Source organism: Geospiza fortis, unplaced genomic scaffold (assembly GCF_000277835.1).
Source record: "Geospiza fortis unplaced genomic scaffold, GeoFor_1.0 scaffold200, whole genome shotgun sequence".
Classification (NCBI taxonomy): domain Eukaryota; kingdom Metazoa; phylum Chordata; class Aves; order Passeriformes; family Thraupidae; genus Geospiza; species Geospiza fortis.
Genome location: NW_005054353.1, coordinates 4,619,267 through 4,632,235, shown reverse-complemented (window position 1 = coordinate 4,632,235; position 12,969 = coordinate 4,619,267). Strand labels below are relative to the sequence as shown.

General features: G+C 36.6%; 1 protein-coding gene across 4 annotated transcripts in view; it reads left to right on the top strand.

The window, feature by feature from the left end:
• Positions 1 to 201: 201 nt before the first annotated feature.
• Positions 202 to 12,969, top strand: part of RSPO2 (R-spondin 2) — a 47,669-nt gene continuing 34,901 nt past the window's right edge. For 2 of the 4 annotated variants that reach the window (XM_031058996.1, XM_031058997.1), the window contains exons 1-3: positions 204 to 388; positions 6,246 to 6,389; positions 7,080 to 7,268. In XM_031058996.1, the coding sequence (XP_030914856.1) occupies positions 307 to 388; positions 6,246 to 6,389; positions 7,080 to 7,268 (415 nt within the window). In that variant the 5' untranslated portion in view covers positions 204 to 306. Of the gene's footprint in view, positions 389 to 6,245; positions 6,390 to 7,079; positions 7,269 to 8,065; positions 8,193 to 12,969 lie in introns of those variants that run through there. The other 2 variants (XM_031058995.1, XM_005423481.3) reach the window with 2 other exon arrangements.

The following is a 12,969-nucleotide window of genomic DNA, read 5'->3' as shown; positions in this document are numbered from 1 at the left end:
ATACAATTGAAAATGTAGAGATTGGAGTTCTTTTCATTCAGTGCCCATGCAGATGTCTGAAAGTGAGTGCACTCTCAGAACTCTCCTTTCAAAACTGTTTGTAGTCATGCAAAAGATGAGTAACACTTTAGAGGATAGAGGACCTCCAGCTAAAATACTTTCCAAATGACCTTAAAGTGTAATTCATCTTATTTTGCAGCTAACTATGGACCAAATCCAATTTGCAAAGGTTGCTTATCTTGTTCAAAGGATAATGGGTGTATCAGATGCCAGCACAAGTTATTCTTCTTCCTGCGAAGAGAAGGGATGAGGCAGTACGGGGAATGCCTGCACTCCTGCCCGTCGGGCTACTACGGACTGAGAACGCCAGACATGAACAGATGCTCAAGTGAGTTATTTCTTCAACCCTTACACTCACTTTTGTCAGAAGGCTATAATTCGTGGTCGGTTTTTAAGATGGTAGGTTGTGAAACACATTTGCATTTTCACAGATATCTGAAGATCATCTTAAACTTCTTTGCTAAAGAATGTCCCAGCTCATTCTGACATATTTAACATTCAGCAGATTAACTAGTTGATGAATCGACCTATTTTTTATTGTTATTATTATTAGTTTAATTAGAGGGGTAATTTAGGGAAAAAATATATGATTCACACAGATACTCCTAGTTTTAAGAAACAAATTCCCACTATATGAAAATATAAAGGATTCAGAATAAATTTAACATGTAGGTACAGGTCAGTATAAACACTAATATATGGGTGGCCTTTTTGTCATATTTTTTGTTCCCACACAAATTTCAGGTGACCAGACACCTCACACCAGACATGCTTTAATATGTAAGTGTTGCTAATTTAATAAAACAGATGTACTATTAAAAACAAACAAACAACCTTTCACTTTTAGTGAAACATTTTATTTGGAAATTTACAACCTGCTAATGTGCAACAGGATTCCCTGTTTGCATGTTTGTGCCTAGAAGCACAACTGTTAAAATCCACGAATGCTCTGGTATCTCACATTATTTCACATCTGTCTAGCAGTTGTGCTGATTTGTATCGATTTTTCCATATGCTCATATGTGTAGTATTACCCATATGGATTATTAATCACTGCTGTTACCTCTTATTCCTATTTAGGGGGAGAATGTTTTTGTCATAGTCTAACCAGAATCAGGTCACCTGACATAAGAACCTGAAGTGAGAAATAGCTTTTCTTTTCTTCCTGCAATAATCAAGTGTCTGCTAAATGTGTGGCACCTTTCCCCTAGGGCTGTGCCGTGTCATTGGGAGCACAGCGTTGTGAGAAAGCGTGTGCTGGTTTTCACATCACACATCATCTTGAGACTCACATGAGGTCACTCAGTGGCAGTCTGGCTGGATGAGGAGCACTTATGGCCATGCTTGGACCTGTCCCAAGCTATCCCACTTCTTTCTCCCCATTCCCTGCGTGGGCTCCATGGATATAGTGTTCCCAACTGTTGTGCAATATTGCAGAGTGCTGCCTAATCTGTACCAGGTGGTTAAGTTTTGATCAAAAATTCAATGAGACAGTATATGGTTTATGCATCCATTCTGTAAAGTAATTTAGAATATTGGCCTTAGTTTTCCTAACACATTTTTGAATTCAACTTCTGCACTTGAAATCTTTCGAAAGTTGGCTGTAAATACTTTCCCATGTAAAAATGTTTTTGAATATATTTGTAGGTTTAGGAGATAGATTGATTTATTTCTATTAGCCTGTACTGTGCTTGTGAGAAAGGCAAAGTGGTCTTATTGGCAGTATTCTTTGGTTTCTTGAAAAGAAAAAAATAGAGAAGCTAATTGCAGAAGGTTGAGGGTGAATTCAAAATAATATTTATTTTGGTTTTACCACTTATGGAACATGGCTTTTTCCCCTGAATTACAGGATTGATTTTGAAAAGCATAAATACAAGTTCTGTCTAACTCATACAGGCATGTGTTGAGCACTTGATGTTTATCTCGTCCTCATGCTTTTCAAAGTCTCCGCCTGTGAGAACAATGATGCACTTGCATTTATGGACCAGTCCTGGTTCCCCTCTGATTATTTTTGTATTGTATATTTTTATGTTAGTGTAACTGCTAACTATTTACACACCACTTCTCTTTTTTTTTCTTGGTTTGGTGATCTTGATTTGCACATATGAAGCACTGTGGACGTACAGACATTTTGTTGGCTGAAGTTGAGTTGAAATAAACATCCTTAAAATTTTAATAGGTTTCTTCCTACTTGTTCTTCTTAGGTATGCTTACAGATTCCATTGCTCAGATAGCATTGTCTCAGCTAAAAATAATAAAATATTTTGGCTATGTTAAAATCCTTATGGGAGTTACAGGGTTTGAATTACATAAGCTGAAATAATTTCTGCCTTAATAATGTCTTCATAGGCACAAAAGCTTTTAAACATTTTTTACTGGAACACTCCCATTTTTGTTAGAGAAGCTATAGAAAATATTTTTTATGGAAAATGTTGTCTTGATTTTAAAAGCCAAACATTGTCAGTGCCAAATGTAACACAATAAATACCACAGCCAAGTGTAACAGCTCTAAAATGATGGAAATTTTGGATTTCAAGACAAATTTTCTTTTCTATATGTAAGCAGTATGTGTTCCTAGAATTTGCTAAGTGGTTCTAGACTATTTTTCTAGTAACAGTGAATAATGAAATTTGAGACTGTTTGTCTCTAGAAATCAGTGTAGTTTCCTGCTGGATATGATTTCCACCTTGAACACTGCAGTATGAGAATGCAGTCCTTTTGGACATGAACTTGGAAAGTATTGAATCTCTCCTGTAGAAGAATGCCCAAGAGATGAGTAACATTTTGTTAATTTTCCAATAATTTTTTAATAATTAATGACTTTGAACTGAACTGCTCCAACAAGACATAATCTCATGAGGAAAAAACAGAACTGAATTTAAAGAGTAAGATGAAACCTGTCAGTTTGGTGGTTGCATTGATTAATGTATCAAACCTGTCTTGAACCTTTCAACTTAGTACATGGCCATGGTAACCTATATAATTTTAGGAGGAGAAACCACTCAGAGATTAGAAATTACAGCTCTCTTCAGCTTTGGTTGACTGTTTGTTTAGGTTCTCCCTCTTTCTCCTAGGTGGACCGAACATTGTAATTTCTCCTTCCATTCATCTTCAGTAAAAACAAGATCAAGAGAAACTTTTAAACAAATTGAGCATTTATTAAACACATGTAGTTAATTCAATTCATTAAGAAAGGGAATGAATTTTTTAACAGTGTTACAAAATAGCGGGACTTCATGAATATGCTGTTGCTTGAACTATACTTATGTAGTAGTATAGTAGAGCATACGTCCCTTTGAGACAGTTGTAATTGCAACTGCAGCAGTCAGGGGGTTCAATTACCAGAAAAAATAGCACAGAAGGTGTTGCTGGTCAATGACAGATCAGTGCAGAGCCAGTGGACACTTCAGGATGGCGGTGTGAAGTTGGATCTGTGGCACCAAAGCTGTTCTAGTGAGCAGCAGAGGGATGGAAGCAGGAGTTGAAAGGAGTGAGTGTCATGGTGATGGGGACAGTCTGGGTTGGTGAAATTGTAGAAGAGTCAGGTTTTTGTCACTCATAGTTTGTCTTCAGCTACAGTTAAATTATCATTATGATTAGCACTTGGTAACCCTAAACATTATGATGAATATCACTCTGATGAATTAATATATTTATTTCAGATTTCTTACAGTATTCCTAATACTCTTTCAGTATTTTTCCCTAAATTGCATCTGATACAGATTAAATAATATGTCTTTCATGTTTGGAGTAGTTTATTTTCATAGGAAAAAAATGAAAATAAACTGTCTAAACTGTCTTGGTGGAAATCTCCACCCAACCTTCATCCAACCTTCACTCCTCCCAACCTTCACCTACTAAAACTTCTAAAAGATATTTATCTCAAGGACTCTGCTGTGACACAAAAGGAAATTGGCATTGCAGGTAAAGAAGAAAATACAAACAAGATGGGAGTTTTGAAGTACGATCAAAACTGAAAGAGAATTTATTAATTCATTGAATGAATGATAGTTTTATGGAGGGAATCCCCTGTGCAATGTGAGGCCGGCTTCCACCCGCCCAGCGTGTCTGTATCATGTCAAATGTTAACTTCTGTTGAAAGTTTTTCCTTTTGTCCCTTTTCCACACACACAGAGAAAATTTTAGCATGTTACTCCCAACATGTTTTTTGAAAGCAATGGTTAAAATGTTGTTTAATATTTGTTGTGTCACTTGGATGTGAGGGAGGGTTGCATGATGCTGATTTTTCTTTCAATCTTCTGGTCTGCATCTTAAATTGGGACTACACAATTTGTAAAAACCCTGATTTCTTTTCAAGTGTCTCAGGTGAGTGAGCAAGAGGAAAATGTTTTTTCTGAATACTTAAATACACAGGATGTTTGACTCAAGCATTACATTTAATAAAATACTTGCAGTACATCTTGAGTGTAACAAACCAGATTAGCAATTAAGTATTGTGGTACATCTCCACAGCAGCTCACCTAGTTGGTTTTGCATTGCAATTCATTAATCTAGGAAAGTGATTTTGCAGAATTACTGTGTAGACATTGACCAGGATCCTGTTCTTTAGGGACTAGTTCAACTCTTGTGAAAAGAAATTATTATTCTAAGGAATTTCCTATGACCCTAAGTGTGGACAAGAAGCCCAAGTCGTGCTGCTTATATGACTCGAGTTCTAAAAGCCCCTTTGGAGAATGCTGGATGCCAGAGTTGGTACATTCAGGTTATGTGTGGTTGTGCCTCAATAGAGCCAGCAGAGCTTATCTTTGTCAGGGCAAGGCTTCAAACTGATGCTCACATTCCTTTTAACCAAGTAAAGATCAACACCACTAGAAATATACATTTTTCTTTTCATTCAATCTGCCTAGTTTTTTGCCCAATGCCACAAGAAATCTGATCTAAAAAGAATCATATTTCCCTAATTGCTAACAAAGGATTTTACATAACCACACTCACTCACACACTGTTTAAGTATTGTGGGATGCCCTGTTTTAGCCTACTGAAGTTCAAGAATAAATATTAAAATCTGTTTCATAAATATTGGCTAAATTTGAAGTGTTGATTTGCGATATTTACTAATTACTATTTCAGAATAATGACCTTATGGTTTGTGCTTATGTTTCCATTATAAAAGAATGAAAAATAAATGAGTGACAGAATTACCAAAATTATTATTATATTGTTGCATAACATGAATAAAAAATGCTTCTTGTTGTGGCTTCAGATAGCTGAAGAGAGGATACAGCTATTGTAGCTTATTTAATTTTGTTAGCTGAAGGATTAGATTTTTAAGAAATTAATTATAAAATGATCATTACTGTTCCAAATATAATGGCTTATCCTTCTTAATCTTTGGAATATTTTTCCCTGGTATTTTTTGTAGGTGTGTATGGTATACATATGATCATTAATAACTAGCTCATTTCCAAGTTGAAATGTTTTAATATGGAATAGGATATTTCTGAAAAGCCTACACCTGAGTCTGTCATCTATTGCAGGTCATATTCCTCTTAAATTTTCTGAGAAATACACTATTTCATAAAGATAATAGTTGTTTGGTTTGGTTTTTTTTTTATTTTTTAATTTTTATTCTATACATTATGGTGTATGTCTCCTAGTCATTTAAGAATGGTTATTTTTTGTGGAATAAGTATCTTAATTATAGAGAGGAGCTAAATCCAGAAAAAATGAAGCTTCTTGCACATGCATATATGTAGACACAGACATCAGATACACTACATGAAAGCATCCACTCAGCTATTCTTAAGGTCAACTCATAGAAAGAAAAAGTATCCTGCTTTCAGTGATAAATTATAAACTGAAGACAATACATATAAAACATGCATACTTCCCAAAATAATTTGTTGCATCTCAGTTTCATCGAAATTACACATGAAAATAATTTGTACTGAACATTCTTCCTCCACAGAGATGTCGTTAACTCAAATATAATTAAACTAGGGGTTTTATCTACAGTTTGATTTAGAAAAATAAGATTATAAGGACATAAAGGAAAATGTGGGAAACACAGTTACCTCTAATTTTGTCTATGTACCAGATGGATTTCAGGATGACAGTATTATAGCATTTCTGTCTTTGCTATTTTATTGCTTTATAAGTCCCTTCATTTTCAGTCTTGCCCTAACTTTGCTGTCTCATTGTTCCTTATGATCCTTTTGATTTAGGATGCAGAATAGAAAACTGTGACTCCTGCTTTAGCAGAGACTTTTGTACCAAATGCAAAAGTGGCTTTTACTCGCACAGAGGCCGCTGCTTTCGAGGATGTCCCGCTGGATTTGCAGCCTTGGAAGAGCTTATGGAATGTGTGGGTGAGTCACGTAGCTCTTTTGCCAGGTGGCCATATTTAAATATGCCCTACTTTATGATCATGCTTAGTATTTCTTATCAGGAAATATTCAGTAAGGAATTATTATTGATTTCTTTACTGATAATACTAGTAAATTTTTCCAAACTTTAAAATACGCTTCACTGGGAATGTCACTCTCTCTCTTGAGCATCACAAAGTTCTGTCCTCTTAACTGTAAAATCACCTTCATGAAGATTTTCAGCTGGGAATTTGTAAGATTTTAGGACTTATGTCGGAACAAACTTTTTCTTTCAAGAGTATTTCTTGCATTTCATGATGGAGAGGACTTGGAAATGTGAACGTCTGAAGTTTTCAAACCCAGGTGACAACCAAATAGGATCTATATATTAGATAGAAAAAAAGTCAATCTCATTAGCTTAGGAGAGTTTTTGAATATTTGGAACTGTCATAACATATCAAACATACAGTTTTATATTCTGGTTTTTTTTTGGTTGGGTTGATGCTGGCTAAAAAGATTCAGATTCTGTAAGACATTTTAATTTTGTTTCTAGATTTTTACCTGCTAATGTTAAAACTGTCAAGTGTTGCTTTCTAACAATGTACATTGCATTCTGATAAAAAAAAAGAAAAAAGGAAAACCAAAAAAACACCCAGAAGAATTGCTCACTTATGTTTTCTTTTGCTTTATCAGAAGGCTGTGAAGTGGGTCAATGGAGTGAGTGGGGAACTTGCAGCAGAAATAACAAAACATGTGGATTTAAGTGGGGCCTGGAAACGAGAACAAGACAAATTGTGAAGAAGCCAGCAAAAGACACAATACTATGTCCAACCATTGCAGAATCCAGACGGTGTAAAATGGCCATGAGGCATTGTCCAGGAGGTAAGTGTAGCCCATGCCAGAAAAATCTTTATGAGCTGAAGGCCAAATTCTGTCTCTATTCTGCCAGACGAGGTTGAAAAGCAGCAATAGTACATAATTCCTAGTCTGTATAGAGAGACTCCAGGGAAATTCTCAGCTTGGGAGTAATCAGTCCTTCAGCAGACTGTGAAACTGTGTTTTTCCTGGTGTGGTCCTGATGATTTTTCAAAGAGGTACCTCATGGAAGACCAGTAACAGGTTGCAGTTTTGAGCTTCAGCATGGAGATGATGCTGATGGTGGAAGAACTACTTACTCTGCACGTGGCAGGAAAGATTATGACTCTAAACCACTCTGCAGGTGGCACACACAGTGCTGGTGTGCTGGGTATTTAAATTAAAAGAAGTTAGTTACACATGGCATTGTTAGCTGGAACCATTAGCTGGAACATGTTATTTGTTTTGAATATTCTGGAGCGAGGCCAAACTGTGATAGATGTGATACAAGCAGAACAGTGATAGATATCAAGATTTTCAGCTTGAGACCAGCCTATGGCAACTGCCCCAAGTAAATAAAATCAAATTTCTTTATCATGGTGTTCCAAGACTTAAGTAGTGATGCTGATGTGAGAAAGGAAATCAAGTTTCAAATTTGGGCTTGGTTTTTGTAAACTCCAAACTGAAGACACATCACTGCTGGAGAGTTTTTGTTATCTTTTAAGTTGAAAAGTTTAACCTCTCAGGTATGGATTCTGACAACTTAAACAGGTTTCAAGGAGAGGTGGGTGATCAGCAGGTGATCAAGATGCCATTCCTTTCAGTCACAGGGTTAAATAAAGAATGGACTTCAAGAGATCTCAAGTCAAACCTCCTACTGGTAGCTGGGTCAACTGTGAAATCAGACAAATAAAAAAAGAAATAAAGGTTTGAGGAATCCTGAGGAAAGCCTTAACATGATGAATAAGATAAACCTGAAACAGTCTTAGAAAAGGTACATAAATAAGTTGCTTTGTATTCTGGGATTGTTGAAGGTGTCTGTCTTGGTTTGAACAATCTGCCTGCCAGTGTGTATGTATGTTATACATAGAATTTTGTCTTATGGATACAGATTAAATATCTGTAAGCTTCATTTTTTGTGTCTAGGACTGCAAGTCAGTCTGGAAGAGCATATAAAGCTGATTCTCTGTTATCTAGGTTGACAGTCTATGATGTACTTTCCTTCCCTATCCCACTCCCTGTATTCATACACACATGGGCACACATAGGGCTCATTCATAGTGGCACAGAGGGCATTGTACAGCACAGTTAATCTACAACCTAAATAGAATTCTCAAAGGCATTGAAAAATGGAACCTACAAAATTAACATCTCTGTAGGAAAGAAGAAGAAAAGGTAAAAGTGAAGGCTGATTTGGGCTGCCATGGTATGTGAGTCATGGTATCTTTGAATATTAGTCAGCTGCCTCTGCATCAAGGTAGTGGCACTTACCAGTGCTTGCAGCCTGCTGAGTGATCCAGTTACTTGTAACAGACTCTGGATCCCAAATCGGGTTAGTAATCAGATCAACTGAGGAAATGTTTTACTGCTGAAATGAAAGGAAATAAAAAGGGCCCATGACAAGTTCTACTAAATCTCCAATCAGCGTTTTCCTTCTTTTCATTTGCCTTCAAAAGCAGGCAGTTTAGCTTGCAGTGGAAAATTTGAAAAAAATTGCAGAATATTTTCAATTCAACATCATGTGGTACAGATTTAGTCATTTATGTACTCGATGTGTATAAAGGCAGGTATTTTATGGATGCAGCATCCAACTTCTATAAAAACTCCTAGCAAGTAGAAATATAGGTTTAGTCTTGATAATTTAGTTAGGATACAAATTATTCAAATTGTTGTAAATAGATTGAGAAGCGTGCTTAAGTGAACCATAATATTCTAGAATGCTGTAGCATGCTCATGTAACTATGTTAATTTGGACATTCATACCTTTTTATGTCATATTCTCTTAGGTTGTTTCAAATTTTCTTGTCTAGCAATTCAGGTCACTGCTTAAAGGTTTGCATCTCAAATTTATATTTTCAAAGGCACAGTGGCTTTCCTAAGAGTGAGGATATTTATTTCCTAGTATTTATTTCCATATTGTCTCTATTAAGATCCATGATACAATCTTTTCTTTTTTTTCACCACATATCAGGAAAGTTGTTGCTGCAAATACAAATTCAGTGTAGCACTTGGAGTGCTCTTTCATGGGCTTCAGTAAATCCTAAAGATTACAGTCCTGTCCTCCCATGGTGCGGAATTTTCTGCATCTGTTTTCAGAGATAAAAATAAATGTGTACAAAACTGCAGGTTTGAACTCTCCACACTGACTACAGTGTTTAATACTGCTTCTGTGCCATCCTAGAAAACACCTCCCAGAGTATGGGCTCCTTTCTCTCTCCTAAGAAGCTCCAGGGAGAGTGTTAGTAGTGTTTTAAGTGCCTAGGGTAAGTCTTCCCCAGACCTGGTTATCTCTGCAGGTGAGGAAGCCACAGAGGCTGCCCTGTACAGAACTTCTGCTTTGTAGTATGTTTTACTTTATACTATATAGGGCTAGTCTAAGACCCTGTTCCTTTATCATATTTTAGTAGCAGGTTGCCACATGAGACACTCAAAATGTTTTATTGCCTATTTGATCACTGTGACATAGTGGGAGGCTCAGACACTGCTTACAGTTCTGGCTGCTGAGGAAGAGATTCTGAGTCTTTAAAAATATGGTGCTTTTCTAATGTTAGGAATTTTGTGACTGAACTTTTAAACTGAAGAAATAATAGAAAAAAAATTGTAAGGTTAGCACTTCTGGGAGACTGAAGAACCATAATCCCCTGTAAATGTCAGTTGAGAAGCTGTTAATAAATCCTTTCATCCTAATGTTCTCAGTACATAAACTCACACAAATGTGGAGAATAAGTATTGGATTATACAGCTAAAATGATTGAAGATTGTGATGGATTAAGATGAGCACAGGAAGTAAGGATATTTTTGGTAGAATAGGGTCAAATAAAGTACTTTTGTCATGTGCTTTCCACTTCTGTATATTTTAAAGTTACTATTTATGGTCCACACTACAGGGGAACGTCCAAAACAGGTTTTTATGCATTTGCAATAGAAGGAAAGTTAAAGAAGAAGAGTCAAATTCTGTTTTCCTACTAACTATTTCAGTTTCATATTTTTAAGGCGCTACCCAGCTGGCCATATAGCAGTGGTACAACTTCAGTTTTTGATGAATGATTTATCACTTTCTCCAGTGTCTGCAGAGCTGTAGAGATACAAACTGGAATACAAGTGAAAGATAATTTAACTTATTTCCTACTGAAGCTAGCAACATAAGAATAACATTAATTTCTTATTTGTTACTTAGAGATATTTCCTTAGTGCCAGTAGCTATTGATTTAACTATTACTGTGTGGAAATGTCACATTTGTATATCTGTTAATGTTATGTAAGTTACCCTGTGGCTTTGACTGTAATGTGAATTCTACTTTGAGAGGTTGGACTTAGACAAAGGAGACTTGGCTTGTTCAGGCCACCTTCTACCTGTGCTGGTCTCTTCCTGATAAGGAATTTTCTTTTTAGTTCAAAAAGAGAGAAAACCAGAATTTTCAAAAAACCAATGGGGAAATCAGCAGTCAGAAATGTAAAATAGGCTGATAAATCTTGCTCTCTTTATGTTTTCCCATATATTTACTATAAATATTTTATTTGTACGTCTTATTTGTATGTTGCTCATGTTTACCTCAGAAGTTGCTCCTCTTTTGTTTGTACACTCCAGGAACCTGCAGATTGGTTTAATTATTCATATTAAGTGTTACATAAGCAAGCGAAGCAGCTCTCTGATATTTAAGTGCTCATCAGACTTCAGTTCTTCAGGCTGTCTGAAATATTACTCTGTGCCAAAATAATACTTCTGCAAGTGCACATTGCTGTCCCATGCCCAGCCTCTCACCCACCAGCACCCCCAGGTCCTTCTAGGCCACCAAAACCTTCTGTTTTCCAGGCTCAACAAACCCAGTTCCTTCAGTCTCTCTTCACAGGGTAAACACTTCAGCTCCTGAGTTGGTGATGCTGTGCCAAACTCTATCAATATTTTTCTTTTCTTGAGCTGAGGGACCCAAAGCTGCATATGGTGTTCTAGATGTGGTCTGATGAGTGTCAAATAAAGGGAGTTGATCACTTCCCTTAATCTGCTGTCATGCTGCATTAACAGGTCAGCAGATTGAAGGAAGTGTTCACTGCTGCTGTGGCTCAAAGTTGGCTCACATTTAGCTCAAGTTTGATCAGGACCTTCCCAGGAGAGCTGTTCCCCAGACAGTCCATATCCAGCCCATATTTTTTCAAGGAGTACTTCCTTCCCAGATGCAGGACTTTGCACTCTGTTGAATTTCATGAAGTTCCTTTCAGCTACAATGAATCTTTTCCTCATGAGTGAAATAAAAACCAGTCAAAATAAATATAACACCAGACCTCAGGGAATGATCAGGCAGTTGACCACATTCTTTTGAGCTTTTTTATACATCTACATTGTAGTATCCAATGTTGAAAAGTTTGTAAGCTGGGACTCTTTTGAGACCTTAATTGATATATTGCACTTATAGACTGTCTCAGTGCCAAATACCTACAAACACCATCTGCCCTTTGAGTCAAGGCTAGGGCATTCTTTATCTGGGTCTCAGGAAGCATAACCACCATATTCTCTGTCTCCTATTGGTTGTGCTATGTTGCCACAGAAACAGAGAGCTAAGTGGCAAAGGCTGGTCCAGGAACAGCAAGAACTATTGCCTCCTCCATGAGGACTGTCAAGCATTTGGCTGGATTGGTTCAGTAGACTGTGTAGGCACCATCCTTGGAAGTTTCTAAGACCTGACTTGACAAACTTTTGAACAATCTAGTCTGAATGGTTTCAGTCCTACTGAGGATGTTGGACTGGGGGTCTCAGTCCTGCTGATTGGACTGGGGACCAGTCTGAGTGATTCTGTCTGAAGGGCAGCACCTCCTGTGGGTATGTGCTGAAAGAACACTGTTCTTCCTCTGTGAGTTTTGCAAAATTTCTGATAACTTCTGCTCTGAATTAGAGACAAGCTGGAATGACTGGTTGTAGGGAATAGGAGCAAACTAAATCTTTATTGTGGCTGCTATAGTGCTGAAATATCTTCATTTGGTCTATTTTATTCTGGTTGAAATTATATACAAATTATGTGTCATGTTTTGAATATAATGTTAACCATTGTTTCATGCATTTCCAAGTTTAGTCTTAACCAGGATAAAAGCTTAGTTCAAAGTGCTGATTTCTTGATTTATTTGTTGTTATTTGTCTGTCTTTGGCTGAATGCTGCACACTTCTAAATTCATAATCATGCATAGGATCTAAAAGATCCATTGAACAATGCACTTCTATTTTAAGTTAATGCACTATGGCAGTCTAAGAAAACATTGGAAGACCAGCAGAACTATAGAAATGCAGGTATAAGACTGTATTTTGGAGTTGCTGTGACTTTTCACATCATCTTAAAAAAAAAGTTCGATTTTTTTGACATTTTTAGTAAATTAGGATTTCATTCCTTTGCTATTTAAGTCATGACATAAATGTCTGTGTCAAATTAGACATAAAAGAAAATGATCCCATTTAGAAAATATTATCTTATACGTTTAGGCATGATCGGACCAGAGATGGTAGCAACCAGAAACCATTGTG